This window comes from Mercenaria mercenaria, chromosome 2 (genome assembly GCF_021730395.1).
Source record: "Mercenaria mercenaria strain notata chromosome 2, MADL_Memer_1, whole genome shotgun sequence".
Taxonomy (NCBI): Eukaryota; Metazoa; Mollusca; class Bivalvia; order Venerida; family Veneridae; genus Mercenaria; species Mercenaria mercenaria.
The window spans coordinates 1,882,037-1,908,208 of NC_069362.1; the positions used below are offsets into that span (position 1 = coordinate 1,882,037).

Below are 26,172 nucleotides of genomic sequence, written 5' to 3' on the forward strand. Positions count from 1 at the left end.
TGAAATTTTTTAACTAGATCTATATATGTTGCAATTATTCATTATGATGACAGTTGTGTTAAATTAAACGTCTAACGTTAAATGTCTACGTTCCCGCAAGGGGTTTGACCTCTACGGAATATAGATAGATTGAAATAGTTACCTATTCAATATTACAAAATACAAGAAGTTGTATCCTCATCATGGGCACAGTGTTCCCAGAAACCCCCAAAATGGTACATTGTACCCCCAGTTTTGGAGACAGCTATTATACGTCTCTTAGTGATGGGGTGCAAAAGTGCAAACCCCCAACTTTAAATGCCAGTGGGAACACTGGTGCACAAGGAGTGGCGGAAAACTACAAGACAACAACAAAATTGGTTTAGGTCCTACACTGGGCAGATGTATGTTTTTCTTCGTAACAACACATCAGTTCCTATATATTTTTGGTTTGATGCTCAAGGGCAGAATCAGTATTTCTTGATGAAGAAAATATCATGTAACTAACCAAGTTAGCCGCAGGCCATAAGCATGATGGCCGGGCAACAACTCACTTTTTATACAAAAATCGTTTCTACATACAATCCCAGTGGTACATGTCCTTATTACATTCAGACTCATGCAACAGTGCAAGACAGAAATATTGTAATCAAAATACATACTTTATCAAAACAGCAGATGTTTCCTTTATTTCGAAATCGACTTTCGGAATAGCTGAATAAATAAATTCAGGAAGTGGATTCTTTCGTGACCGCAGTAGCTTCCCTTTGAAAATACTAAATTCCGTCACTCCGGAACAGACTCCGTTATCACGGATATTTTAGGCATGAACGTGGTAAATATAAGCAGTTTGTTACTATGGTTTTGTTTTTTCACCATATTTCGTATGATAAAAAAGATGTTTTCACAAAAATTCTTAAATATGCGATAATCGTCGTCCGAAGTTGCAAAATTAAGAAAATATTTGCAAAGTTCAAATAGCTGTCGCACGAGATTTTTTTTTGTTGGGTTTAACATCGCACCGACACAATTATAGGTCATATGGCGACTTTCCAGCTTTGATGGTGGAGAAAGACCCCAGGTGCACCTCCGTGCATTATTTCATCACGAGCGGGCACCTGGTTAGAACCACCGACCTTTCGATGGCTTCCTCACATAAAGAATTCAACGCCCCGAGAGATGCTCGGCAACAATTCTAAGGGTTATATTCATAGACCTTTCTCCAACTCCACTTATTGAGTGCACTCTAATTAAATTGCCTAACGGTCACTCCTTTACTCAAGAAAGATTTGTTTTGTATTCATTCAGTGATTGGAAAAAAGCCACCGTAGCCCCCGTATTTAAAAAAGGTCCCAAGTCTAAACCTAGTAACTATCGCCCAATTTCCCTAACTTGCATTGCTTCCAAACTCCTTGAACACATTGTTGTTTCCAATCTTATGACCTATTTTGACAAGCATAAGCTACTTAGCCAGTTCCAGCACGGCTTTAGATCAGGTCACAGTTGTGAGACTCAGCTCATTAATTTCACTCAGGAACTTTACAATAACACTGAACAGGGTCAACAAACAGATGTTATTGTCATGGACTTCTCCAAGGCGTTTGACAAGGTCGATCACATTAGACTAATTTATAAACTACAAAGCCTTGGTGTCAACCCACAAATTACCAAATGGGTCAAATCTTTCCTGTCCAACCGCTCACAGAAAGTCGCTGTTGATGGTCATTTTTCCAGTGAACTTCCTGTACTGTCTGGAGTTCCCCAGGGGTCTGTTCTTGGGCCATGTCTCTTCCTGGTATATATCAATGACTTACCAGATTCCGTCAAATGTAACGCAAGAATGTTTGCAGATGACACCATAATATACCTTACCATCAACTCCATTTCAGATAGTATATCTCTGCAACAAGACCTGATTAGCTTAGAAACCTGGGAGAAGACATGGTCCATGGAGTTCAACCCGGACAAGTGTGAAGTCCTTAGAATTTTTAGAAAGAAAAATCCTGTAGTCTACCCCTACAAACTTCACAACATAGAGTTAAAAACTTGTGAGGCAGCTAAATACTTAGGCATAACCATTTCCAAAGATCTAAACTGGTCCAAACACATTGACAGTATCACTTCCAAAGCAACTTCCACTCTTCGCTTCATACAACGAAATGTCAAAACTGATAATAAAAAGGTCAAAATTGCTGCCTATAACACCTATGTCCGCCCTCAACTTGAGTACTGTTCAAGCGTCTGGCATCCTTGGCAAAAAACCCTCACTAGCAAAGTCGAAAATGTCCAAAGGTCAGCTGCTAGGTACGTCATGTATGACTACAGTTACACCAGTAGTGTTACACAAATGCTGAAAACCTTAGAATGGAATACACTCCAATATAGAAGGTTACACAATTCATTAGTAATGTTTTATAAAATAAGGACCCAGACAGTTGCAGTCGACCAATCTCATCTTATTCCAACTAGAAACCTAAATTACTTAATCCCCATGTCTCACACTCAGTACTTTTCTAACTCCTACTTCCCTAGGACCATCCGACTCTGGAACTCCCTACCAACTCATGTTAAATCTAGCCCCAGTCTCAGTATCTTTAGAGAGAGGCTGGCGGTGGTCAGTATGTAATTCTGTTGCCTCTGTCCCATTTTAACTGTAGCATACTGTCTTTTTTAGCTTTTATTCTTTTAACATTGTAACATATCAGTTCTTTAACAACTGTTTCTCTGACAGCGCCGCCCAGTGATAATCGGAAATCGACGGTTGGGTGAAAGATGTAGATAGATGTAGACATAAAGGTGAATGACAGTCGAGTCAACTCCCGAGTGTGAGTGATTGTTGAGGGAGGTACTGGGGACACATGAGTGCTTCTCAAATATCAACATACAAGTTTAGATGATAAATTTACAATCTTCATTCATCTAAAGGTATGATAACAGTGTCGTATATTTATTTTAGGCGATGGTTCATATTTATAACAGTTTTTTGTTTTTTAATTCTTTCTAATACACTTTGTTGAGGATGATGAAAATGCAAAAAAAAAAACAACAACCAATTAACAGACAGTAAATTGATGTAAACTATTTAAAAGCAGATATAGGCAAATTAAATATAGATCTAGGAAACATAGTCTGGCAGGGCTAATCAGTCACTCTCAGAAACACACGTTCTAGTAACAAATATTTACATTTAACAAGCCTAGATATAGGAAAATTCATACTGAAAAATATAAACATTCCTTCCAATTTAACGTATCATTACGAAAACCTATATTTATTGAATCTCATTTTTAAATGACAGCGAAAACATTCATTTTATAAATGATATATTTGTAATAACTGAAATTTACGCGAATTGGTTTTCGGAAACACCAACTGTTAAAATTATAGGCACGAGTATTGTTCATTTCAATTTCAGCGAAAAATAAACTCGTGTATTTTTAAGTATAAAATAGAAAATGTGGAAACTCCACAGGTCGCCCAACACGACAAAAACGAAAATGTTGCAGGCTCGGTTTGATTGAGCCTGTTCATTCTAATAATACAGATGAATAGACGGACGGATGGACGTATTATAGGACCGACAAGCATACAGACTGACAATAATATTACAACTTTCGACATGGCAAATACATCTATTCTACAAAAATAACGATCAGCACTTTTGCGCACCTTTGATGTTATTGTCATATATACCGTTACAATCCGCTAAATCCATCGTGTACAATGAAACCAGTATATACTTGAGTTGTCCTTCCGAAAGTTAAAATTGAGTGGGATTTATGAATGTGACATTGGAACTCCACTCACACACTCGCAATGCGTAATCGAGGCCCACTTGAGTGATACTTACCCAAGTTTGAGTCAAGTGTGAGTTTGAGTGACGACTATATGGCCATAAGTTAAGCTTCACTTCCTTTCCTTTTCTTTCAAGAACATTAATTTACAACTGTTCTTTTTTGCACGAATATTTAGCCATCAAATGGACCAATATTGACCGCAGATTTTTCAGAAATTACAAAAAGTTCAAGAAGCAAAGATACGTTAATTTAGAAGATTTTTTTGTTGTAGTTTAAGGGCGCATTGACTGAAACCAACTTAAATATTCCGAGATCATTAAACTGCTGACCAGTGCTCATTCTGTCCCTAATTAGTCAATATAGAATATAGCAGATGACTGGTCAAGCTGCATTTATACTGTTAAACAAAAACTGTTACTAAGTAATTTTTCGTGGGAGGGAGTATCACGAGTGCAAGATACAAAAGACGCTTACAGAAGCTTCCCTGGCTCTTTTAGAGTGTCAGGTGTAAAACACCCATACACTGGACTCTGATACCAATGTTAGTAATTTTAGTTGTAGGAGCAGGAGTTCGAGCTCAGGACCCTGGTTTCGTAGTCCTGGACCTAGAACCGAGGTCTATAGCTATTTCTTATCTAATTGGTTTAAAATATCTTGAAATCTTCCTGGTAGGAGTGTTTGTCCTGTATGTAGAGATAAAGTAAATAACCACTTGACAAATATATCCGTGCACACGTACATAGAAAGCTATCAATCTTTGACCATATAGCTGACATACACGGAAGTTGTATATTAGTTATTCTAACACTTTTAAGATTTCCTTTTATATAAACTATAAACAAAGAAGGATTTTATCGTGTATTGTCTTGTCGATTAAAACACGTTTCGCAAAATGATCTACTTTTAGCGCCAAGGAACGTAATGCATCCATGTACGCCTAAAAAGGATTCCAGATTAGTATCCCTTCCTGGTGTAATTCGAACGGGTTAGAATGGAAATAGATTATTGTTTTGCGTGCTTTGATGGCAAATAAAACACACACGTCTTTTCGTTCAGATGCCGTCGGCCTTCGTGATTAGATTAGTACGCATCTGAACTCAAAATCCTGTTTTATTTGCCAACAAATCACGCAAAACTAAAATCCATTTCCCAAACTTCAAACAGTTGCAAAGCTGACTGATGCATGAACAGGGCATGCAATTACCACTAGTCTAATGGCTGCTGAAAATATTTCAATATTTTAGCCCGGTTATGTCTTTTTTCTTGTATTTCAAAGGTCAGAAGTCTTTAAATATCTTTATTGTAAAATTATATAAAATGCCGATATGTGATCTTTAGAGATTGTAAAGCTTAAGGAGATTGTAAAAATAATTCTAATTATCATTGTCACATATATTAGCTTCTAGCAATTTAGCAATGACAATAAGAGGTTTAGATATTGTCAAACCTGAAACTATGACAAATAGACTGCTAGCTAAATAGCAGAACAGAACAGAACAGAACAGAAAAAATCTTTTATTTTTTTAGACTTGAGCTTACGCTCCTCATCCTTAAACAAATAAATATATATATGAAGGTCACACATATACATATATATATCAAACATCCATACAATACAGACAATTGATTAAACGAGAGTGACATTATGATAATTAAAGAAAATATCAGTTGTGCGTATATCAAAGTACACAAACAATTACTTTATATATATATCAAAAGATAGACTCGCGGTTGTGATTCATACATACAGGATTCTGAATATATTTTTAACCGTAATGGTTATAATCTAAAGAACTTCACAATATGTTACTTCTTATTTCTGAAACTATGACAAATAGACTGCTAGCTAAATAGCTGAAACTTATCATTTACTTATCATTTCGGCGGACTCGTTTAACTTGTGGGGGTGACAATTTTCAAATATTTTAATGCCCTTTATTTGTCGACAGAATTAATCGTTAAACCATGAGTTATTCTAGGATCAAACATATGTAGCTTTAATACTGTCTTACACAAAAATTAATTTAATAAAATATGATACTATGATAGCTTAAGTAATTCCCGAGGTCTTGGAGAGAGAAGGAATAGTCATCTCTTTGTTAAGATTGTCCATTTTGGCATTGATTCCATTCTTGGCCGAGAAGATAAAGCCGCTGACATATCGAATCTCTTTCCTATTACCGCTGTAGGTTCGAACCTTTGCTTGAGCTGTAGACTTTTTTATGTGAGGAAATCATCCATTTGGCTTATGGAAGGTTTGAGATTCTATCCAGGTACCCACCCGTAATAAAATATAGTCAGGGGCACATGTGGTCTTTCTATACCATAATAATCTGAAAAGTCTCCACGTGACCTATAATTGTATCGGTCTGACGTTAAACCCAACAAAACTATAGTTTTGGTCCTTTGGGATAACGGATTTCATTCAATGTAAAACTTTGTATCAAAAAGTGATGGAGAGGGGTGGGGGAAGCTGGGAAGGGAAAGGGGGTGGGAGGAGATGAGGTGGGGGATGCGTGCTGCGTGCGTGCTTCTGGTTTTATCAAATAGATGTTGAAATTTTGGCTAATACCATATAAGGTTTCTTAGCGTTGAACTTTCTGATAACTGTCACGGGGCCTCCATTGCCGGATGGTTCGCTGGCTAAGAATCGCTTGCCCCTCACCTACGTGGGTTCGAACCGTCGCTCGGGGTGTTGTATTCTTCCTGTGTAGAAGCTGTGTGGAAGCCGTCCATCTGGCTTACGGAAGGTCAGTGGTTCTACCCAGGTGCTTGACCATTCTTATAACAATGCCTGAAGGAGCATCTGGGGTCTTCCTCCACTATCAAAAGCTGGAAAAGTCGCCATTTGACCAAAACAGTCTCGTTTTGACTATTTACCTGACAAACAAAAATAACTGTCATTGTTGTTGTTGTATAAGTTCTACTCGCCGCCGGCTATTGCCATATGGGCGTGAATATTCGCGCATTCGTTGTCGATCCTAGAGTCTCAACGGGCGACTTCTCATACTGACTGTCGTAATCCTACTGGAGTACCATATTCTGCGTACGGTGACAAGACGAAATCTGAGGAGGTAAACTGCCCTTCTTACAGCCACTTCTCTCGCCCTTGGTTGCGGCTCCACCAGCTGTCCTCAATATAGTTAATGATCACTTCCGGTGGAGCCGCATGCCTACTCCGCGACTTGCACGCGGCGAGAGCTCAGGAGTAAGTTACTGTCATGTTCCATATGTTGCATGAAAAAAATCTTTATTTTAATAGAGCATTAACAATTAACAAAAACAAAGAACATGTTATTCACAAAACCATGGAATTGTGGAATTTAAATTGCAAACAAGATTAAACACACCCATAGGATTTCAACTGTAATCTTTTTAAATCGGTCACTGGTACAATTTATTTGATAATTGTAAACGATCCATCTTAGAAAAGATTTATTCAGTTCAGGGTTAGCACACACATTTATCACTTGAAATTAATTTTATAATTTGAATAAGACGGGTGAAATTGCAGTCTGTTTACATTTCTTTTTTTTTTGTTTTGGCAAGTCATGGATCCGAGGTGACAAAACTGAGAATGGAGACCAGTCTCAGATTACCGTCTTGCCATTGGTCAATTTCAAATCGTTACCCCAGAAGTAGCCAATCAGATGGCTGGAGTTTAAAGACTGGTATCCAAAGTTTTATGTGTTGGCAGCAATGGTATCGAATGATAACATAATTTAGGGAAACACCATTCAATTATCAGTGATCGCATAACGCAATATGAAACTATCTGTGTTTTTGAATATTTCTGTTTTAGCAGTTGATAATAACTTAAAATTAGTTTACTTGCAGAGGAGAAGATTCTAAAATATCTGGACTCTACCGGAAATAAACCATTCTTACGCATTTTTCCATAGGGTTAAACATGTCTAATTTTAGCTAACTTCTATAGCATATTCATACTGTATCCACCTTTTTCATGTATATAGTGACATTGCTGCCAATAGTTTATTACATAAGTTCATCTCTCTTGATCTAATTCATTATTCTAACGGACAAAATATAAATTTATTTTCCGAAGAGCGTTTATAAACATTCAAGTTTTATAATGAATTTTATTTTCAATTTAACTAATTATGTATGAAATACACAGTTGGTATGAAACTTAAACATTTCTAGTGTTCTCGAGTTATTTCTTTTGCATATGAAAGGTCTGATAAAACTTGTATATAGATACAGTTCGCATGAATAAAACCATCCATTTTGTGTTCGTATAATTAGTTCCTCGTTATATAAAACTAAGAAGGTTGTAACGCATAAAGATGCCAGATAACTTTATAGTTGTATATAGAATGTACACAGGCTGTCAGATTTAAAAAGACTCTTGACATTATATTTCCCCTAATGCTCTTTTGAGTGCATTTCCTTTGCACATTTCTTGTAGATTTAAGTTGGAATTTAAAGATAAAAGACATGAGGATTTATTGATCATCAACTGCGTAAATGTCAACTCAATTTGAGCCGCTCCGTGGGAAAACCAACATAGTGGTTTTGCGACCAGAATGGATCCAGACCAGCCTGCGCATCTGCTCAATCTGGTCAGGATCCATGCTGTTCGCTTTCAAAGCCTATTGCAATTTGAGAAACCGTTAGCGAACAGCATGGATCCTGACCAGACTGCGCGGATGCTCAGAATGGTCTAGATTCATGCTGGTCGCAAAGTAACTATGTTGGTTTTCTCATGGCACGGCTCATTTGTATTTAAACGGAATTTCAGCAATTTGGTGCCTTAAATAGAACAAAAAGATATTTTGAGATAATGAGCGGCGTTCCTGTAGTAAATATCAAGTGTACGCACATGTTGGGGTGGGGAGAGGTTGGATGTGGGAGAGGTACGGTGGTATGTTTAGGACACATACACATATTCTTTACATAAAATTATTTCGAGCTCGCGCGACATAATATGTCAATGTCATGTTCGAGATAAGATGTCGTGCGCTCGAGATAAGACACCAAACGATCGAAATAAGGTGCCTTGCGCTCGAGATATTTTTTTCTTTAACCAAGAGGGTTATGATGGTCCATGTCGATCACAACTTAAAGTAGGTAGGAAACAGTCTCACCCTCATTCATTGACAACTGATTTTTTGACGACAAAATATACGTATTTCAGAAATTACTTACAAAAAATTAATACCTATTAACATCAAAATTAAAGTATGAGATATGGCATGGACGCAGAATATTCGACTTTAATGTGGCTCATTTATTCATGCTATATTTCTTTATTTTTTGGTGTTGATACATCACAAAATTTTTTTTTCAAATGATTGTAAAATGTCCTCTCCTTTTATAAAGAACTTTTTGCGTTCCAATCTTTAATAAATTTGAATAAATTACCAGCTATGTGTGTAATTTCACAGAGTTTTCGTTCCTGAACACAATTTCACGTCGCGGCGTGAATGACGTCGTTGACGTCAGAAAAGATGACGCAAGAAAAGACGTTAGCTCTATAGTGATCAGTTCAATAGTTCATCACGACAAGAATTTTAACGAAAGGAAAACAAACAAGTTAGCAAGAATGAAACAACGCAATTACAAGAATATTGTATAGAATGACTACCGGAACTTTATCTATAGATATTGGAAAAGGTAAGAAAAATATCTACGTTAATTAAATTATTAATCTGCGATTATTTTATTTTATTTTTTTTTTTTTTTTTGCTGTACAATTTCCATTCATAAGATTGAATTCATAAACTCGCCGGCACACATGATTTGAATAAACGTGCATAGGAATGATAATATGTGCATCAATCAAATCGCGATACAGAAGTCAAAACAGTTTGCGTACGACTTTGATATTTAAAAAAAAGTCAAGTTATTAATCTAAATTTACAGGTACATATAAATGAAATCCCTGCTGTAGGTTTTTATGTTACGCAGCACCTGTTTAGTGAATCAGTTACGTAGATCATGTGGTAATGCTAACGTTTACCACTGAAATGTTCAGTTTTAAAGTCTCAAAGCCCTAAGTCATTGCATCTTTCTCAGAAAGTGGATTGCTGTTCAACATATCTTGAATTGCAAAACAAAGGCTCAGTTTATACTGGTTTCAGACCAGTTTCCGATAAAAAATGAGGGTTTTCATTATATTTATTTTTAAATACAAAGTGTTTACAAAAGTAATCTACAAATTGTTAAACCCTAGTCTTTACTCTTTGCAAGGATGTAAACAATACCGGCCTTATCTGCGCATGCGTCCAAAAACAGGGGCTCCAAAAGGGCAGTCTAATTAACGTTAATTGGTTTATCTACAGTACCAGTTTCCGATAAATGGTTTTTTAAGCAGCTTTAAAATTGTTTTGACTGAAAATCTTTATAATTTTGATTTTAAATTATATAATTAACCTTTACAACTTTTTCCCATAAATCGTACAGGGTGTGGCTATCTTCCGTTCCGTTACGTACGGTACCGTACAGCACCTGTACAATCGTATTATGCAACCCTTTCACATCGTGTATTTGTCTAGCTTGTAAACAGTAGTTTATTTGATTACTGTATACATTGTACCGCCGGTATATGGGAGTTTTATATTGATTTTAAGTCCTTAAGCTGTGTTATATAGATTAAAAAAAAGTAATAAAAAAAAATATAAGCGGAGGCTGGGATTCGAACCCACAACCTCTCACACCTGAAGCTAGCGCTCTACATTGTATCTAAATACCCATGTGATGCTTTAGCAATATAATTTCCTTAATATTTTATCTAATTATAAAGGGAGAGTAATTCTACAACGGAGTGCAAGTCATAAGCTCAGGATTTACCTCCCTGGAATAGGACAAAACATGGGTTTGTCTTCCGCGCATGCGTGTTATGCGGAATCCCTCAGATGTAAACAAAACAGAAAGTTGATTGCTTAATAAAGAAGGTAGAATTTCTCTGTAAACACTTGTCATTGATGAACAAAATTTCGCTCGATGCTTGCTTGTGAAACAGCCTTCCAAAACATATAGTACTCCCTTTATGAAGGGTTACATGAAAGGAGAAATTACGAGAATTCGGATTCTGGTACTGTTCGGGTACCGTTCCGATACCAGTAGCTGGAATCGCGCAATGTAAAATAGTTTGCAGTTTGCAATTCAATAGAGAAAAGTGGAAACTTCACAGGTCGCCCAACACGACAAAAACGAAAATGTTGCAGGCTCGGTTTGATTGAGCCTCAAGTTACTTGTATTTAAACCTGTTATCCATAGTAATTGCCAGTATCTCTACTTGAATCAAAGGTTTCAGATACAGTGTCCTGTCATTTTGGAGAACACACGCCTCGTCAGGAGATCATATTCACGACCAAAAGGTCCATACTAGTAGGTCTGCGCTATCCCTACTGAGCTAAGCTGTCGAGCTTTCTGAAAATATATGTCTTGAATTTCAAAAATGTGTAAAATCAGTTTGCAATCCCAACTGTTAACTACAAAATATAGCAGTTTTAAATTCAAATTACAAAGTGCTAAAAGACTGAAAGCCTGAAATGCAATAAGCACAATCCTTCTGAGAAACTGAATAGAAATTCGAGATATATTTCTTGTATTGCAGTTACTGTTCCAATCGCAAAATGCAAACTACTTTGCAGTTTGCAATTCAAATTACATAGTGTATAAAAGACTGAAATATCTGCTTAGTAATATTGCATTAACAGAACAAACTCGTTACAAAATAAACTACTCAAAACACTTTTCAAGTTGGTTTTAAATATGCAGACAATTTAACCTATATGGAATCTTTGATAAAAATAAACAATGTAATGAAATAACCGGATACCAAAAATAATTGTCATACAATTTTGTTGTGTACTCTGGAATAAATATCACAATTGTTGGAAAACAAAGCTTCCTCCAACATCAATAGATCCTAGATACAGTGGTGTTAACTAAGTTCTCCTGTTGTATTTTCAGAGGTTCATTGCATGACACCAGTCCAGAATAGCGGCTTTGTCGGCAGTGAGATCTTTTCCTTAATTAAAAATGTCCACTACAAACGTAACTTTGGCGCCGGAGATGCTGATAACGAAGTGCAAGCTAAATTTCATGATGTACTAAATACCAATAAAGAAATTGAAGCAGGTGCTACGTTACAAGAAGAATCAGTATCGGTGGAACGATTTGTCAGTGTGCTTGATAAGCGAAGGATAACGAAAAGAACTGAAGAAGATGGATGTGAATGGAAACCACCTGTAAATGTCCATGCCGAAACCGTATCAAGTAAGGTCGATAGTCTCATAAGCACATTAAGGGTACGTTTCAATTGTGAAAGGCAGGCCAGAAAGGACACCACAAAATCCACCCGATCTCAGTATATCTTTTGCAACAGCGTGGATGCGTTTCTAAGACACCACGAAAAGCCAAAAGTTGACATTCATTATTCAGAGACAGAGGGATGTTCACCAGAAGAAGGTTTATACAGTTTTGCTGTTCGTCCATCAAGAATAAAGAAAGGAAGAAAAGATACATTTGCCACTCCTCAACCAAACACAAATGTATATGCAGTATCATCAAATGCGGTTATCGGCACAAGGGCTGAAAATTGTGGTGATGAGGGTTCTAACAATTCAACAAGGTTTATCAACACAGTTTCTGCCATGCAAAATGCCGATGCATCTGGCGATGTGTTCAAGCACAAGAATACTGTGATCTGGAAGATCCCATCATTATTCAAGGCTCCCGACTATATAGTAACGCCGATCGTCAAGTGCAACAATCCAGAAGACGTTAACAGCCATGTAATATCTCCTGTTGACACTATCCGAAAATCTGAATCAGTTAACGGTTGCTCTATAACTCTGATTAAGAAGAAGATTGGCTTTGCAGAACTGTTGCCTATTTTCTGTGCGACTGCCAATCCGTCAAATCCATATTCTCTTGCGATAGTTCCAATTTACAAGGTACAGTCTTGTTTAAAAGCGTCCGGTCACGCTGTTCCTTTGATGCACGATTATCACGTTCCAGAGAAAAACTGCGACTACGTTATACAAACATTCCCAAAAGTAACATTCGGTAACAGCATTCCTTCGATGCTTGAGTATCACAGTTCAGACAAAAACTACGACCACACCATAACTCCTTCCGAAAGAGCAAACATCGTCCACGCAATACCTTTGCTGCTTGAGTATTACAGTTCACAACAGAAAAACGGCGACCATGTCATATCACCCTTCCAAGGAGTAAGCTTTAGTGCGGAAATCGACGGTTCAGTCTATAAAATAGATATATTAGAAAGCATGACTCAACTGAAAAGACGAATATGTGACACTGCGAAACACTATAAAAAGCCAACGTTAGTAGAAATTTGTGGCCGCATCCTACGTTTAATACCAAACGTACCGACAAACGAGGAACTCAGTGGTGACTCGGTGCTTCCAATCAAAAGTCTGATCATACTTGGAGAAGTATACAGCAATATTATACACATTACTTGCACCTTCCACACACTTGAAAAAGCTGGCACTGAAAAGATATGTGAGATGCCAGTCCCAAGTCAGCTGATATTGACTGGGATAAAAGAAATCTACGGACACGCTCTATCTCAAATCAGGTATATGCTTACAGCTAAAGAATACAAGACGTTCGCGTTACCTCAAATCCATATGATGACTTTAGCTGTAGACATGTACGGCCATATGCTACCTAAGATCTATAAAGTTGGTGGGTACACATACAAAGAAAAAAACAAATCGGTATGTCCGGTCACAAACAGGACTAACTTGGAAGAGACACATGACAATGACGTAACTCCAGTTTGCAAGACTTTAATACCTGAAGAAAGTTACAGCCACATGTTTCCTCTAATCTACAAATCGGAATCAGGAAAAGTCCATGATTACGAAAAAGGTCCAATCGACAACGTCTCTACCACTGGAAATGTTTCCGACAACGTTTCAACAACAGACAGCAGGTACACTACAGTGCACGAAGTTCACGCGGCAACAAGTGACACACTCATAGACGAGTATGATGATGATAGTCTCTTTGGAATATTGTCAGTCTACTGTAACAGTGAAATTCATTCAAGGTAATATACATTTCGAAATTGACTCTTTTTTGTAAATTTACAGCATGATTCCGTAACCCAATTCTTAAAACATTTAGAAAGTACGCATATCTAAATTGCTTTTCGAGACGATCGTATTTAAAGGTTATTTCTTTTCTCAGCTGTTAATTTAACATGTAATATATAAAGTTTACTACCTTCGAAATTATTATCATATATACGCATAAATTATATGCGTAAATATAATAGAAAAGAAGTGACAAGTATTTTAACATTGGCAAGGGTCTGAAAATAGTAGATTCCCTATTATCAATTACACTAAGTTATACTTGAGCACTGTTTTACCATTTTATACACATAGAAAATCTTACATGTGTCTTTTTTCCGAATTTATTAAAAAGGATTGAATAAAATAATAAAATTCGAGTATCTTCCGAACAATTTATCAATTATATTCAACGAGGTTTAATAAATTCAGTGTTCAAATATACAAATGTAATACCATTTTTATCACGTGTTTGCTGATTCTGCTGGGACATCGCAGTTTCTTCTTTCTTTACCTATTATAGACCAAGTCAATTCGGCCAACGGACTTTATAGTCAAAACGGCGACAACGTAAAACTTTTATCACACTAGTGTTACACGAAAGATACGAAATGGTTCTACTTCACTCTCAGGATGTAAAGTATGTGATAAATGTCGTTATTACAGGGTTGTGCGGTATCCTATTTTATTTTTTCACTGCATCTAGCAAAAAATGAAATATTTTTTGTTGTTGTACGACAGGTGAGACGTATGTTGCAAGATTAAAGAAGATTTCACAGAGAGAAAGAACAGAGAGAAATATTTTTGGACAGTCATTTTAATTTGCTAAATAAATATTATTTAAAGAGGAGTTCTTGTCAAGTTTTAATTGTTTCCTTTAAATTAACCTTTACCTTAATAAATTTCTAAAATGGACTGGTCCATCATTCAATTTGGGCAGTATCACTTACTATTTAAAGGGGAGTTCACTAAAGATTTACTGACTGAATAGCGAACAGTGCAGACCATTATCAGTCTGCACAGATGCGCAGGCTGCTCTTGTTCTGCACTACTATTGTGCAGGCTGCTCATAGTCTACACTGGTCACAAAGGAAAAACCACTCGCAGTTTAAAGTCCACAAATATTTCATAACCGTCTGCAAAAATTAGACAGGAAAGTTGTTTTTTCAAAGTATTTTCCTGGGGTCTTCCTCCACCATCAAAGCTGGAAAGTCGCCATATGACCTATAATTGTGTCGGTGCGACATTAAACCCAACAAAATAAATAATATAAATGTTCAATTTCTGTCTTAGACATACCTTTCTGCAATATTTGGTCATAGCAGAACAAAATTGTATAACAACTGAAAAGTATAAAATAAGTAAAATATACAGGGGAAAGTGTTCGGAGAATAAAAGCAGTAAAACCTCCGGAAGTACGTTTCGAACAAATGACTTTGTTGTAGTGTAGCCACTCTGAGACAACTTCCCTACCAACTACGACAGTGGTTCTTTCAAGATAAACTGTGTTTAGTATCAAACTTTATAATTATACTGATGTAACATCACTTTTACACGTGAAAACCGATTATATTGAGACCGAGCTATAATATGGAAACCGATGATCAAAATTTATGTAATAAATATGGTCCAGTCTTTAAATGAAATATTATTTGTTGTTTGATTAAATTTGTTTTGTTTTTTGTTTGTTCAGGACACAAAATGTTAGTCAGAAACAATGTGATTTTACTTTGCAGCTAGTTATTGTCGTTGGAGTACATTGTGAAATGATTATCGAGCTCATTGTAAGGCATTTTTCATTTCAAGTTATTAATAAAAAAGCATTGTAGCATACCACCCATCATTTAAATGTCTAATTAACTAAGCGCATGATTTATATTAACCCTTAGCCTACTGGAGGCAAGTGATTCTGCCTTTGCGACCAGTACAGACCAAGATCAGACTGCACATCCGTAGTCTGATCATGGTCTGCACTGTTCGCTATTCAGTCAGTAAATTTTCATTGAACACCCTTCAAATATTAAATGGTATTGCCCAGATTGAATGATGGACCAGTCCATTTTAAAATTTTAGCGGGCTAAAGGTTAAAGATGCAGGAGGGTAATAAAACGACTATGTAATTCTGACAATGCAATAAAAAAAAGGTACCATTGTGAAACTAATGAATGTCGAGACACCCTGGAAATAGAAGCCATAATTGATAATAAAGTAAACAAGAACTAATTTAGTAAGACAAGAACTTGAAGAAGTATATGAGGTTTACAAATCGTGTCATTCTATCATCTATCTAACATTTTGCAAATAGCAAAACCAAACACCACACTTAACAAAAATTTAAATGGTTCTCTTTAAAATGTTCACGAAGGTTTCCTAGATGTGCTATTCTGTTTCGTTTATTCTACGACAAATAATTACAGCAGCGGTCTGGAAGGCACTTCTCTACATAGAAGACTCTAATCACACCCTTCTTCATGTGACACGCATTCAGCTCTTTCTGCAAATTGATATCTGTTGGTATTTGAACAGGTTTTTATCATATTTATTAAACTTAGATCTACTTATCATTTTTAGATATATCAATATTCTTGCTAAATATACTGAGCGAAACTTAGCTTTAAAACTGTGAACAGCGTCATTTAGCATTAAAATGCTTTGTCTACATTTCACCCAGCGTAGCACAATCAGCTGAGTGAAACAAATAGACACTCTCGTCCAATCAGGCAGAGTGTTGCATAAATCGTTCGTTTTGATAAATTATCTATAATGCGTTATCGAGTAGTCTGATTTGCAAACTGAAATCACGTGGCATGGTCACTATTTCGTTCTTAATACGGCATTCGCCGAAAAATATTGCTCATAAAATGATAATGGAACTTAGGTCGCTTGTTTATCAGCAACACGACGTGTATATTTGATGTTACCATATTACCTAAAGAGTATTGAAGTATCAGCGTAAGCAGATTTCAGAGTTTTTGTAACAGAAACACACTAGTTATAACATTTTGTCCAGTTCTAAAACGATCCTCTCTGATCCAATAAATTATGTCCGCCAAAACAAGTAACTCTTGGCCAGTACACAATCATTGCCCATCTATAGAAATGACAGTCTACTCTGAAGACTTTCGCTTGCGAATCGAGATGTTGGTATTTGTGGGTGGGGGAAGGGGGTGGGGGAAAGAGCTAGCAATTGACTTTTTCTGATCCCGGTCTTCGGGTGTTCGAATGAAGAGTGAACGATAAGCTAGGTATTGTTCTCCATTTAGGACCATCACGGCTTCTGTCAGAACATCGGCGGTTGTTCTTCGATGTAGAGTTAAACATGGGATCCTGAGTATATATTCTTCTTACCCAAGAGGAACCGATAATAAAGTTGCCTTTAAAGTACAATCGGACTCATTTATTTAAGACTGAACCTGAATGTTGTTTCTGGAAAATTGTTCTCACATGGGTATTTTGTACACCATGTCTGATCTAAAAACAGCATGTCAGAAGCCATCTGTTTTACATTACTGTTAGAAAATCTATTTTTCTTTAAACTGGGTTTCTTGTTAAAGCTAGTGTTTGCTCCCCTTATCCGTAAACCACGGTCCTTGTGACTTAAGATTTTTTTGTGTGTGCAAAATCAAGATACTAAACCATAATCGTTCTAAACGTACCTAGGATCTTTCAGAATTTCAGAATTATCTTTGATAATTTTAACTTTATAGCGAAAAATGTATTTTCCCTTGTGAAATACTTAGCATAAAGGATTTAAATTTTACATTTTTTTTTTGTATGGAAAAGATGCTTTTGTGCTCTATAAGATAATTAAATTTTAATAATACTCCATTCATAAATTAAATTTGCATTTTGTAAAATATTGGTGTCAGAAATGACTGAACTTTGCAAAAGGAAAGGAAAATACGCCCAGTATCGTTTATAGACGATATATTCGGGACTCATTATTAATATATTTTGAAAATTCAAAAAGTTCCCATTGTCACCCCCGGGTTTCTTTAGAATTATGTATAATATCAGCGGTATAGTCTAATATTCAACGAGAAATCAGGACAATCTTTGTTACGGAAAATGTGAATCATACAGTAGATTGTTTAGTTTTTATATGCGGAGAGTCAAAAATCAGTTTTAAAAGATTTCAGATAAAAATCTATAGAGAATACATACTTGAAAATCATTTGTTTTAATTTTTAAGTCAGTAAAAGAATGAAACCAATGGTTATGCTTGCAATCCTTTTGGAATCATTTGCATTTCTACGAGAGAATGATGGAATGTTTCGTGCAAAGCAAGACATTCATTTTCAGCTACCATTATCATTGCGTATCATATACTCCATTAATATGAACGTAATAACGTCATTATCAGTTTGAAATAATTCGTTTTGAAATGTCTTTTTTTTTCATGCTGTCCTTAACAAAATAATAGTTAAACACATTGGCTTTTAGATTGTGTTTTTCATTTCCTGAATTTCCTGAAAAGTCTGGTGATCTCATGAAATCATCCTGACAGTGCATTTTTAACAAAATTATACCATATACGGATAAGTAAATACTCGAGTAAATACGAGTAAATTGATCAGTTGTAAAATCATCGCATAAAGTTACAATTTATGTAAGACCTAAATTTCGGGCTTAGTTTTATTGCATTGTATACCGTAGTGATCACTTGTACCGGATCAGAAGGACTATGCCGTTTTACCTTGTTACACCCTACCTCTATGTATACTACGAAAAAATAGTTCTCAACGGGAAAATTTACTGCTCCATCTGACTCGAAAATTTTTCACGTAAATCGCGCAGTTCGGTAAATGTTGACCAACTGATAATTTATCTCGTCACATTTTCTCAGTGGAAAATCCGCATATTTCATATTTTCATCAACGTTATAGAAAAACTTGCATTTAGTCACATATTTCACTTCCGGCCCAGAGCACATGTAGGCGAAATACGAAGAGACAAAAAGAGAATGTGCAGTATTCACGGTTATACAATATAACTTTAAACGATGATTATCATGAGCCACATCAATGCGATATTTCGATACAAGACTGGGCTATACAATTACCGTAGAGATTTTAAATCTTAAATGCCAACTGAATACAAACATTTATTTTCCGAGCAATTGCCGTAAAGTTTAATTATACTTTAAACATTTATTATGAAATAAAACATTAAAAAGTTTCCGTAATGTAACGGTTTTAAGAGAGCATAATACAAATCTAGCCACGAGAGAGTTGAGGTGGGGGGGGGGGGGGTAAAATAAATGCCATATCTTTATATTTCATTTTTTTTAAATTGTGTCATTAATCACGTTTTTATGACGTTTACAAGGCATCTGCAGAGCTTTTGAATAATGATATCTAAGTAGAATATGGCTTTATAGTTCAAGTGAATTACACAATGAAATGAACTTAAACTCGCGCAGTGATTCTGACATGACGAAACAATGTTTCAAAATGTTTACAGGACCTACGTAAAGATGTAACAATGCTGGTGGGACAAAAAGTGAAAGCAGACTTCCTGAAAGCATTGAACAAAGCCTATACATCCGAGCCGACAACAAAAAGGTCATAATATAGTGGGCTTTTCCCTTGAACTACCGATGTAGAATGTACGAAACTTTTCTTTATGACTTACTTTTAAGACAAATAGAGAAGATTAGCCATCGTACAATGTACTGTTCTTACTTATTGATTTACTATAAGACCACTGGAGTAGATTAACCATCGTACACGTTTATGATTAACTGGTGTGGTTTAGCCATTGTACAATGTACTGTTCTTACTTATTGATTTACTATAAGACCACTGGAGTAGATTAACCATCGTACACGTTTATGATTAACTGGTGTGGTTTAGCCATCGTACAATGTACTGTTCTTACTTATTGATTTACTATAAGACCACTGGAGTAGATTAACCATCGTACACGTTTATGATTAACTGGTGTGGTTTAGCCATCGTACAATGTACTGTTCTTACTTATTGATTTACTATAAGACCACTGGAGTAGATTAACCATCGTACACGTTTATGATTAACTGGTGTGGTTTAGCCATCGTACAATGTACTGTTCTTACTTATTGATTTACTATAAGACCACTGGAGTAGATTAACCATCGTACACGTTTATGATTAACTGGTGTGGTTTAGCCATTGTACAGGTGTTACGGTCGCTTACGTATAGCCTGTACGTTTACAACCAGTCTCTGACATCTGCGAAAATGGATACGGCGAAAATGGCACTTCCTATGCCAAGATGGCTTGCACGTCATCATTAAAGATGACTTTTGAACAGGGGAGGTTTTACGGACGCTTACGTATAGCCTGTACGTTTAAAACCAATCTCTGACAACTGTGTCAGGGATTCGACTCTTTGACTCAGCGGTTAGAGCATTGGATTAGCACCTGAGCGACCCGAGTCCCAATCCCGCCACAGGCAGTTGGGATTTTTCACCATAAAATGCTAAAAATGTATGTATGCTCTTTCATTTGTTACGGCTAAAAGTAGTAAGGGGGCTCGTCCGGGATACGGCGAAAATGGCACTTTCTATGCCAATATGGCTTGCACGTCATCATTAAAGATGACTTTTGAAACAGAGGAGGTTTTACGGTCGCTTACGTATAGCCTGTACGTTTAAAACCAATCTCTGACAACTGTGTCAGGGATTCGACTCTTTGACTCAGTGGTTAGAGCATTAGATTAGCACCCAAGCTACCTGTGTTCGAATCCTGCCAATGGCAGTTGGGATTTTTCGTCATAAAATTCTATGCTCTTTCATATGTTACGGCTAAAAGTCGCAAGACAGGTTTATAATTAACTATATAGAACCTTCGTATAAGTTTATGGTTTAATATAAGACTGATGTAGTAGATTGGACTATTTTAATGTTTATTAAAATATTTAATTGACGACGACAGCATTTCCAGTTTATTTGATTCGTAAGTTCTTTACCTGTCCTGTATTTATCTGTCGTCCATATTCATTGGTTTAATTTAAAACGTGATTTCGTATTGGTCGGAATAGTTTATTTAACAACGCGCAAGGGTTTTCGCGCCACTTTTTGAAAATTCTTGAGATCGTGTCACAATCTCGTACAAAATTATTTCGGTAGTAGAAACAAGAAGAAATTTTTAAATAATAAGTACATTAGTGTTGCTTAATAAACAAATATGTAATCTTAAGGATAATTTAAGAGGAAATTCCCAGAAGCTTCTTGGAAGTTGGCGAAAAGGGTAACTTTTTGAACTTTAACATTGTCGTGAGACAGACTGTGAGAAGTGATAGAATCTAGACAAACTTTGAGAAGTGATTAAATCTGCGTCGGGCAGATTATTCAGTAGAGCACTGGAGTACAGTAGTGGAGTGGTTGTAGGGGTAGTTATAGAGACATAACGAATAATGTGCAAATCATTGCCATGATTCTTCTATGACTAGAGACAGTACAAAAGACAATTTATACACCAGTGTACGTTTGTGCCGCGCATAATGGCTAAATCACGTAAAGGAGCACGGATCGATTATAAAAAAATGCACGAAGGGTCCGCAGAAAATGAGAGTGAGCCGACTGAGTCCGTCGTAGATGGCGCATGGGAACTGGAAAGGAGGTCGTCTTCTAAATCTTTGATAGAAGTGTCATAGTACAAGTGTATGGTTTACTTTAATACCAGTGAAGACGAATAAACATCGTACACGTTTATGGTTTACTATTAGACCAATAAAGTAGATTAGCCGTCGTACAAATAATGGTGGTTAACTATAAACCACTGAGTAAATTAACCATCGTACAAGTTGATGATTTACTTTAAGACCAACGGAGTAGATTATACACCGTACACGTTTATGGTTTACTATAAGGCCAATGGAGTAGATGTACTATTGTAGAAGTTTATTATTTACTGTAAGACAAATAGGGGTAATTAAGCCATCGTACACGTTTATGATTTACAATAAGACCAATGGAGTAGATTAGCCATCGTGATGATGACTCAAGTAAGTAGGAACTCATATAAATTTAACTGCTTGTCGCTGGCATGGTTTAAATCTATTTTCAGATTAGTTTAGGTTGATGCAAACTAAATATTTAACTGAATATTTAATCGTTATAGTCATCTAAATTGAAAGACACAAAGCGGTATTGTATTTCATAGATTAGACATACATGTGTTGATACTTTTAACATCAATTCTTAATTATTCACTTTCTATTAGGAGAGCTGCATGGCAATTTCCTGTCAGTGCATTAACACTTCCGCTTTGTTTATTTAGCTGATATCACCATAAAATTGCCACATGATCTAGGTTGTGCCGATGTGACTAAAATCCAACAAAACATTATGATTTTCAACAGACAATCTATGATAAAATTTGTTTTCACCCACCGGAAGCTTTATATTTTGGACAAAAACATGAGTGACGTATTTTAGAAATTGTTTTCCAATTTTCGATGATTACGTTGGTTATAACGGGAAAAATTACTTATGGAACGGGCTGAATTGAGAATAGCATGCAATCATTTTTTGTTCATAATAATTTTGGATGACATAATGCTTGGAGTAAACAAAATATTTTCCAGTCATTGATGTAGTAGCGTTTCTGCAAATAAATCAAATCAACTTCAATTTCTTTGAATCTGACTGAACGATCTTATATTTCCGAGACTTGTTGGGGCTTGAATAAGACTTTTAGGGCAATGCTTAAGATAAATGAGCCGTGCTATGAGAAAACCAACATAGTGGCTTTGCGGCCAGCATGGATCCAGAACAGCCTGCGCATCCGCGCATTCATAGCCTATTGCAATTAGAGAAACCGTTAGCGAACAGCATGGATCCTGACCAGAATGCGCGGATGAGCAGGATGGTCTGGATCCATGCTGGTCGCAAAGCCACTATGTTGGTTTTCTCATGGCGCGGCTCAAATGTTAATGATTGTCAGAATTATATGATCTGACAGTATTCATATAACTATTCAGTAAAAACAGTTTCTGTTTAACGTTTTGTTAAGGACTATGTCACATTTATATTGCGCCATTCAAGAATTATACTTGCAGAGGAATTCTCAAAGTAATCTTTTGCAAATTATGTCAGACATAGGTTTTTAGGTAGGCCGACTAGCCGCCTGCAGCCAAGCTGGATGACTTCCTCAAACTGAGACATATATTTCAGATAACAATTAGAACATCTAGACATTTGAAAATTCAATACAGCTACAAAAACACATCATCAAACTGTAAATGTAGACACAACTAGCCTCTTAGAAATAGAGATAAGATGATTTCATTTTGGAAAGGTGAAGCAGATTGAGTGGAAGAATTCACACAAAAGCACTTATTGGAGTCAGCCGTAGGAAATCTTCTCACGAACTGTTACATCTTACGTTTTTATGTGTCCGACGTAAAGAATGTTCAACGAAGTCTAGAGCTGGCTGAAATGTTATTGTTTGTGAGGTACAGAGCATAGATAATAGATAGTTTTAAAGCATTGTTTCATGGAGGTTACACTTTTCTGTTATAACGAAACACACAGTATAGTTATTGTTTAACAAGTAATCAAAAAATAATTTCTAGTTTGTAATACTTGTGACACCGACGCTGTATGTTTCAGCTGATAGTGATATTGTACCAGATGCGTAGAGAGAAGAGGTAATTGTTCTTTATTCTATTAAAAGGATTACTTACATTCAAAAGGCAATTACTGCCAAGCCTAGAACATCAAGTGAACTCTCTGCTGTCAATAATGCCTCGTATGTATTGAATTTCCAGACACCGCCGCTATATACGTCCAGCTTAAGTGCATTCGTATCAAATATGCCATCAGAAGAAGGGTTTTGTAGGGAAATACCGATGAGCTTTGGAGTGACATAAAAACCTTTTGTTGACAATAAGCTATCGATGAACTAATTGTACGTTGACTGATGTATTAGTAAATGGCCCTACTCGATTGTCGGCTTAGACATTCTATGACGCATACTGATTATAGCATAGGGGCTCATTGCGCTAAATATGTCATCTTGGAGTGTAGATCTCTGTAAATCAAAGTAATAACATACACACAGAAGAACTCTCTGCATAAATATATTCGAACGAAGCTATTAAATCACTTTGAAAAGTGTATCAAAATTATACAAAATGTAAAAGAATTTGTTTGTTTTGGGTTTAAGGTAGTTCTGCACGTTTGGATCGAAATTTTTTCTACAATGTAGAATTTGATTAAACTCTAATTTTTCATAACTTCAGAATATACGTAGAAAATTCAGCAAATAAAAAAGATATGGTCGTGTGCTTGATTTTCTGCTAGACTGATTTGAAAAATAGGTACCTCACGCAATATTTCATAATGGGAGTCTATGGAGAAATCATAACTTTCATAACATTTTCTCGAATAGAATTTTTCTTCAATGTAGATTTTGATGAAACTTCTCACAGTTGTAAATAATCACATGGCCTATAATTTGGTGAAATAAAATGTATAGGTCCGTGCGCTTATTTTTGAGATATTTGACCATGATTAAAGGGGACCGGACATTTCACGTTAATTTTAAGACATTATTTTGAATTAATTAACGTCCAATATGTTTTAATATCATGTTTTGACTTTAGAAATGTAGAAACATTGCCATTGTAATAAATTTACTCACAGATTTCGATTAATTCATAAACTGATTTTCATTTCCGTACGTCGAATCCAGGCTTTATTCTACGTTTTCCGGATAAATGACGTTACGCCATCACTTCCGGTTTTTCAAACGTGCAGAACTACCTTAACACCGTTTTTCAACCGTATTTCAGTGTATTTCAGTGTAAAGGCGGGCAGTTAACCTAACCAGTGTTCCTGGATTATGCACCAGTACAAACCTGTTCTCCGCAAGTAACTACCAACTTCCCCACATGGATAGGAGGTGGAGAAGAAAGCTTTCAGACATAATGTTTCCTATCAAACCGTCGCGGAAAACATATGCCTCGCCCGAATCGAACACACAACCCCGCGATAAGTAGATCTGCGCTCTCCCTATTGAGCTTAGCGGGCGGGATAAATGTAAAAGAAGGAACACGGAATAACGAATACACACTTTATATGTAATGGTAAGGATCTCTCACGTTGTATATGTTCTTAATAAGGACGAGACGGAAAGTTTAAGCAAATTGTTGTTAACCAAGAAGGCAATGGGCACAATTAGCTTGGGTTTATTAGAAATAGTCCGTAAATGTATATAGAAACACAAACTTGGACTTTGGTTAAAAGATTTTGTGAAACTAAACGCTTAAATAAGTGTAAAAGTTTCAAAATCTGAAAATATACTTAAAACATCTGGTAAATATCAGAAAATCTCTGGTATAAAATATTGAGATAGTTTTCATAACAAGACATAATAACTACAAAAGTGATCTTTTTTAATTAAACAAAGCGATTTCGCGAGTGCTGAAGTTTTTTTTTCTGCATTGTTAATTTAACCAACTGTGTAATCAAAGTATTTGTATTGTAGACATTTTGTAGTTAATCACAAGCACTTCCACCAGACCAAGAACAATGCCATCGCACATGTAATATCCCAGGTTTACTATGAGAACCATGGTACTCAACAGGAACATTAAGATGCCCGATTGAATCGCACATTGCTCACCTGAAACGTGCAGTGCGGCAAATTGGTAATTATAATATATTGAACAATTGACAATTTATCTTTCCACTGTGCACCTGTCACATGTCTAAATGTTTTCATATCGTGCAGACACGTTTCACTACGCAGCTTTCACATGTCCCAATCATTCTTGTGGTTGACAAAAATATGAAAAAATTTGGCGAGTATCTCTGCGACAAGAAACATTGAGTAAACGTGATTGGTGCGCGATGGAAGATACCAGTACATATTGTACCAATTTGCCGAACTGCGCGTTTTATGTGAAAAATGCGCGATTGAAATGGGCTAGTATATTTTCCCGTTGGGTACCTTGGTTATCGTAGTATACTTATGGGTACAATGACTAGTTTCTTTTTGATCTGGTGCCAGTAATCGTAAAGGTTCTGTTTCAAACTCAGTAGTGTAAATATATGTAATACAATTAAAGACGCCATGGACAATCTTCCAAACTAAGAATAGTATCTTTAATCTTTTTTAGCGCGATTGAATAGTACTTGCAGCATGTATCCAAGTTATATTATTGACCAAAAAGTATAATAAAACCTGTAATGAACGCCAGTTGCCCATCTATCACGAAGCTGGACTACAATAAAACTTCTTGTATCCCCCGAGATCAATAAAATGTCAGTTTTGTCAAACACATCACACGAATTGCCTTTTCTGCACTCTAATTCTGTGATGTTA

At 36.1% G+C, this 26,172-nt stretch overlaps 2 protein-coding genes across 3 annotated transcripts in view; one reads left to right on the forward strand and one right to left on the reverse strand.

The window, feature by feature from the left end:
* Window positions 1–796, reverse strand: part of LOC123563078 (annexin A4-like) — a 57,892-nt gene extending 57,096 nt beyond the window's left edge. The window contains exon 1 of one of the 2 annotated variants that reach the window (XM_053528315.1): window positions 642–796. The gene's annotated coding sequence lies outside the window, so the exon portion shown is untranslated. The remainder of the gene's footprint in view (window positions 1–641) is intronic. The other variant, XM_053528305.1, reaches the window with a different exon arrangement.
* An 8,405-nt stretch (window positions 797–9,201) lies between these two features.
* On the forward strand, window positions 9,202–14,706 carry LOC123562531 (uncharacterized). The gene is made up of 3 exons (XM_045355160.2): window positions 9,202–9,413; window positions 11,718–13,830; window positions 14,597–14,706. The coding sequence occupies exons 1-3, from the start codon at window positions 9,377–9,379 to the stop codon at window positions 14,598–14,600; spliced, it is 2,154 nt and encodes a 717-aa protein (XP_045211095.1). The 5' UTR covers window positions 9,202–9,376; the 3' UTR covers window positions 14,601–14,706.
* The last annotated feature ends 11,466 nt before the right edge of the window (window positions 14,707–26,172 follow it).

Coding starts and splice junctions, on each gene's coding strand:
- LOC123562531 (XM_045355160.2), top strand. CDS start 9,377: ATGACTACCGGAACTTTATCTATAGATATTGGAAAAG. Junction 9,414..11,717: donor ATCTATAGATATTGGAAAAG/GTAAGAAAAATA, acceptor TTGTATTTTCAG/AGGTTCATTGCATGACACCA.